The sequence below is a fragment of the Cryptotermes secundus genome, unplaced genomic scaffold (genome assembly GCF_002891405.2).
Source record: "Cryptotermes secundus unplaced genomic scaffold, Csec_1.0 scaffold838, whole genome shotgun sequence".
Taxonomy (NCBI): Eukaryota; Metazoa; Arthropoda; class Insecta; order Blattodea; family Kalotermitidae; genus Cryptotermes; species Cryptotermes secundus.
In genome coordinates, this window is record NW_019744415.1 from 289,116 (window position 1) to 295,508 (window position 6,393).

General features: G+C 41.7%; 1 protein-coding gene across 1 annotated transcript in view; it reads left to right on the forward strand.

The window, feature by feature from the left end:
- The first annotated feature begins 2,364 nt into the window (after positions 1-2,364).
- Positions 2,365-6,393, forward strand: part of LOC111874753 (SEC14-like protein 2) — a 51,702-nt gene continuing 47,673 nt past the window's right edge. Inside the window, exon 1 of the mRNA XM_023870506.2 lies at positions 2,365-2,477. Coding sequence (XP_023726274.1) covers positions 2,427-2,477 — 51 coding nt within the window. The 5' untranslated portion in view covers positions 2,365-2,426. The remainder of the gene's footprint in view (positions 2,478-6,393) is intronic.

Sequence of the window (6,393 nt, forward strand, 5' to 3'; positions counted from 1 at the left end):
TTGCTCCACAATCACCCTCACCTATCATCTGGGGCTGGTACAATAGGCCAGAATTGGCCGCAGTGCAAGGGACTTGGTCCCATTCCACTAGCAAAAAAATAAGTCTGTAAAAGCAAATCCGTGAACTTGTTTTCAAATAAAGCTACAACCAGATAGGGACTAATGTTAGGGTTCGCGTATTTAATGCCGAAATTCCGCTAGAAGTTAGTTTGCATCGGGAAGGTTCTGCGACCTGCCGACTCGATCAAGTTTTCCGTGATTTTCCTCGACCGTAGAGCAGACGCTGAGATCCATGTTGCACTACATGCTTCACGTGCAGCCCTCCCAATGTTAGAATAAATTTCATTGTAATGCAGCCCTTCAAAAGTCATAAAAATTAATTCCGAACATCGTAGTCGGTATAGCGAATAGCTACGGGCTGGACGACCAAGAGGTCGGAGTTCGAGTCCCGGTAGGGTCAAGAATTTTCTCTTCCCCACGTCGTCTAGACCGGCTCTGGGGTCCACCCAGCCTCCTATCCAATGGGTCCTGCGGGCTGTTTCCCCGGGGATAAAGCAGCAGGAGCGTGAAACTGACCACTCATCTCCAGCTAGTTCCGAGGTCAAGAAAATATGGATCTACATATACATCCAATTCCCCATACGCCTTCATGGAGTAATGCTCAATTAGTTAAGCACAGGAACAAATTTACTTTATTTAATTTACATCAAAAGACAGGAAACAGAAGAAGGGGTGACCATGAAACAGCTGGAGGAGACCAACTCTGACAGAAGGCCGAAGAAGTTGTAAGGAGTTGAGGAGTTTAGCGGCGAACCGGGACAAATGGAAAGAGCTTATGCTCCCGATGGAACTACAGATTATTATTATTATTATTATTATTATTATCATCATCATCATCATCATCATCATTATTATTATTAACAAGACACAGCAACGTGAATACCCGAGAATAATGTTACACATATGTGAATTAATAAGGATGAATTAGTGATAAATGAAGAATACATTAACCAACATACCTTTCGAACTTGTACGGAATATGAGCTAAGGATCAGTAAGGGATGAAGAAGCCGGAATATTTCAGTCGGTATAGCGACGGGATTCGGATTGGATGGCAGGTGTTCGATTGCCGGCACTGCTATGAGATTTGTCTCTACTCCACAGAGCCAAGACGCACCGTGAGGCCTAACTAGCCTCCTATCCAATGGTTACCAGTGGGCTCTTTCCCCCTGCATGTGAAGCTGAGCACTCGATCTCCAGCTAGTGCCGAAACCAAGAATTGTGGAGCTATACTTCCACTCCGGTACGCGGTAGCGTAGTTGCTTGAAGAACTATGCTACAAAATGGAAGGTCACTGGTACGATTCCCGATGAGGTCGTTGGATTTTTCAATTGATCTTATGTTTCCAGCAACATTGTGGCCCTGGGACCGACTCAGCCTCTAACAGAAATGAGTACCAGGAATCTTCCTGAGGGTGAAGGACGGCTGAAGCGTAAGGCTCACAATCTCACCGCCATCTGTGAGCCGGTAGTCTACAAAATGTGGGAACCTCGACGTCTCACAACGCCATGGGCCTCTACGTCCTCCACACCTCATATAATTTCATGGCGTGGTGCTTAAGTAATTAAGCACAGGGACGACGTTACACTTTGCCTTTATGAAGAGAGGAGGTGTACAGACACTGCAAATCATACAAGTGGCCGTGGTTAAGAAGTGAGAACTAAGTGGCGCTGAAGACAGTTAACAAGACGAAAAGCACCTGCTAACAAGACGTAAATAATTACTTGAAACAAGTGAGTGTAGATGCTCGTAACAAGATGTAACCTTGGTTGGCATCACTGACAATGCTGCACGTTGTAAGGATGCGCTTGTAGTCCAGAGTCCCATGATAAGCATGTCATTCTTGTGGTAGGAAAATTATTTCTGCAATGTTTGATCATTTATTTTCACCTGTTACAATTTCAAATATTCAAAAACAAACCAAATTTCAGTAAAATTAAATAATTTGTTGAAAACGTTATTAGGGGGACACAATGTCGGCGAAACCTTCATATGTCCATCATGACAACATTCATAGTAAAAGAACGCCATTTTTGTGTTATAAATCAAAATTGAAGGACATCTCAAACAAAGCTCTAGGAAAATATCATACTTGTTATTCACCATACTGTGGTCTTCTGTTAAAATCATGACCTAGATCGCTGTATGTGTAAATAAATATATTCTTTTCAGTGTGTTAAGGACAGACATGAGAGATTTCCTGAAGAATACGTAGGCAGGCTCTAAGTCCTTCAAGTGGAGAACAGCAGCGCGATTGCGTGTGAGAGCGGGCAACTGCACAACTACGGGTTAGTACTCTCGTGGAAAGCGAGCTGAAACAAATTCAGTCTGCTTGTTGTCGTGTGACTTGGTAGTACTGCTTGGCAATGGCTCCGTCCCTCAACTTGTCCGACGACCAGCGGTTCGCCCTCATGAAGGTAGGTTCCTATAGCGTGCATTCCAACAAACGAAGATACCGACTTTTTGTTCTTTTAGTTATATTTAACCACGCTTTTTGAAATACATAAGATCGAAGTCGTTGGCTCAAGCGGTAAAGCTTTTCATTTGTATGCAGAAGGTGTGCGATTCGAATCTTGACCGAGACACCGACTACCGTGTCTGAAGTTTGGGGGAGTTCTTTTAGCCCTTCAAACAAATTCCGTGATTGCACCTTAAATAAGGCCAAGACGGCTTCCTCCTGGACTATTTCTAATTCATTGTTTATTACCGTCAAACTGCTCAAGACTGTATATTACTTGTTCACTGAATTGATCTACAAAAAATTAGTTGCACAGGCTAGAGCGTCGAGTGAGAAGACTCGTGAATTCTGAATTGGAAGGATTGTGGAAGGAAACGTCATGACGGTCATGACCCGTGTAAAGGAAGTGTACAGATCATGAAACATGTAGCAGAGCCAAACGAGGCACTGACCTTGATATAATTATATTGCGACGGTTTTAATAAAGAAATTGTAAACTGTACAGTTGTCAGGGCCGAGCTAATTCTGAAATTTACAAAAGTTCTTGATTAGAGTAACAGGCCTCAACGTTGATAACCATAACCAGGATCTTCAATAGAAGAAACAATGCAGCACTTTTTTAGGAACAGAACAAAACTCAATTTCAATCAGAAATGATACTTTGTTAACTGCCAGAAGTGACCATCGAAGTAGGAGTAAGGGTTTAGGTTGAGCAACTGAAACTCATGAAATATGTCTTAACAGAAAAGACTTTATGCTTAGCAAATTTTGTGTGGGTCATGTTTCCTGCACTAGAGAATAAGAGAGGAAACGTGTCTTTTCTTCAAATCAACAACAAGGGAGATTTAACATGCTACAAAATAGAGTGCATACAGTTCCAAATGCGTCCCTCACATTCGAAAAGGATTTGGGCCGTATGGGCGTCGTGCCTTTTAATTATTAAAAAAGAAATAAACCCTTATGTTTAGTAGCACGAATTATGTGTCAAGGTCCATTCTTTTGCTCCCTGGCAGGTGTTATAAAACAGTAATACGTCTCGAAAAATCATGTATTATTTTGATCAACTAACTTCCATAATGACCTTGTACCACATCGTATCAGCACGTATCACCATTACTGTGATCTTCGGAACTCACGGTTTTGTACATTTACACACTACGCAAATTAAGTTTTAAACCTTCAGAAGGGACAGCGACCATCTTGATTGAGGGTTTTCCCTAATTTCCTCAGTCTCTCCAGGCAAATACTAATTAAGCCACTGCATATTCATTCAAAATCCTTTATAATTAGCGATTCATTTGTCATTCGATGCTACTTAATGCAGATACTAACAGCGTCGTTATCTGATACAAAAAAAAACTGTGTCAGTAATTTAGTGTATTTTTAAATGCATCATTAACCAAGGTAATGTGATCTGTAACCACTGAACAGGTCCAGAATGGTCAAAACGTGTCTGCTAATGATTGAAATAATGATACGAGATGTGACACAAGCACACGCCTGTTATATCTGGCTTGTTATCTGGCTTGTTTAATGCTGTAAATTATGCTTATGTCTGCACATGTAATGAGTTACATCTCGAGAAGTTCTATATTCTGAGATGTGTCGCCGTGTGTTCTGATAGAAGCAACATGCATGATCAGCTTATCCTTAGACACTGAAGTTAGAGATACTATGTTCCTCTGAAACGTCGGTAAACTTCTGCAACTGTTTAGCTTACTCATCAACCTTGAAAATCGAATCATTACGTTCTTCTGAAACATCCCCAAAACAACACTTATCAGGAACAACGTTGTGAGCATGCCAAATCTTAGAAGAGACGCCGCTCGTTACCGTAGACGTTGAAGTGAAATACATGTTTTTACTGAAAACAAAACAAACTCCGTGGCCTGTAGTCCGCAAGCGAACTATACTGACAAAGCGACCGCCGCTTGTCGGCGAAGTTAGTGCCAACTTTTGCGCATAGAGGGTGTCAAGTGGTCAGTGCAACAGATCCCCACAGCCCTTAATTTCGGATTTCTAGACCGGATCCGCTATTTCCTTGAAATAGCTCCTCAGTTATCCTCACGAGGCTGAGTGGACCCCGTTCCAGACCCACTATTTCTCAGAAAATATGGTAGCGCCGGAAATCGAACGCGGAACCTCTGGATCTGTAGCCATGTACTCTGACTACTAAACCACAGAGGTGGTCGAAATGTTTGTACTAACTGGCAAATATGACTTGACCCTTATTGCAAGTTTTATTAGTGGGACACAATTAGAAAATGCGTTAAAATCCGACTGACGTTTATGCAACTTGAAAACCGTGACAGACATAAACGGAATACCAACTGCACTCCTCGTGCTAGGCATCATCTCAATAGCCACTAAGCCCTTATACAGCACAATTGTGGGTGTCAAATGAATATTCATTTTCCATTGTACATGTAGCCAAGTCAGGGGACGGGTGTAGCGACGGGCTACTGACTGGGCGGCTAGGGTTTAATTCCCGAAGAGAATTTCTTTACTCCACAGCGTTCAGACCGGCTCTGGGGCCCACCCAGCCTCCTATCCAGTGGGTACCAGGGGCCCTTTCTCCGATTATAAAGAAACCGAGGCGTTAAATTAACAACTCACTTCCCTCTAGTGTCCAGGTCAAGATTGCTGGAACTATATAGGATGTCCCAGGAGGGAAGGTCAGTGTTCTGGGAGGTCATAGTATCGGTCATTCTAAGCAAAATATTGTATACAAGTATGTACACATGTCCTATTACGAACGGTTCCCGAGATTTCACCTTGCAGATCCAAAACTGTTGGTAAGAAAGAGATATCACGTACTGTTTCTAATACCGGTATTTAATGTTCAAGTGAAAATTTGGTACAGTTTACCTAATGTAAATCGTTTTCGAAAATTCCACCGTCAACATCAATGCACTTTGCATCTCGTATGAAGACATGGCGTGTAGCTCGTCTATACAGTGTATGGTATTAGAATGACCGATACTATGACCTCCCAGAATATTGACCTTTCCTCCTGGGACATTCTGTATATCTACTGCCCCGTACTTCTTCAGAACGTGGTGCTTAATTAAGCACATGGACAGATTTATCTTTTTACCTTGTCGTTGCTGTCCCCATAGTGAGGATGCCTGCTTTACAAGTAAGAACGTATGCATCTCAGTAGCTGTCCCCTCTGCCATGGCCCCTGTCTTTACAAATAACAATTCGACATTATTTTCAGAAGAGTTTGATGTGAAGTTGCACAATCCCCAAAGCCGTCGACGTGTCAGATTTGTAGTGGATAGAGTGGCACTGGGGAAGGTCTCGTCCTTGTACTTCATTGTTCCCCTACCAATTATCATTCAAGGAAATCTCCATGCTCTCATCTGTCATCCGAGGCAGGTACAACAGGTTGCCGCAGTCTCGGCCGGTCTCAGGAATAATTCAATTCGATTCAATTTCAACACAGCACACAACACAGAAGCCAATTACAAAGCTAGCACGAACAGAGAAATACAAAAAAATAATTAAAAAAAATACAAAAACGATAGTCTATATTAATTACACAGTTAGCAGCAATAAGATACAGAAGCAAACATACACAGACAAAGCCACAATGTGAGCATTTGAGTTTCAAATAGAGCAGCATACAATACTACTACTACTACTACTACTACTACTAATAATAATAATAATAATAATAATAATAAGGAAATTAATAAAAATAATGATGATAATAATAATAGTTTAATTAGTTCAGTATATGATATGTTTCATCAACAGAGTTTTTGGTCCAAAGACGTCAATGTCCCTACAGACAACATTAGCAGCAGAAGCGCATCTAGCAGAGCGGCAATTTTTACAAACAGAACAGACATTGAACATAGGAAAGTCTC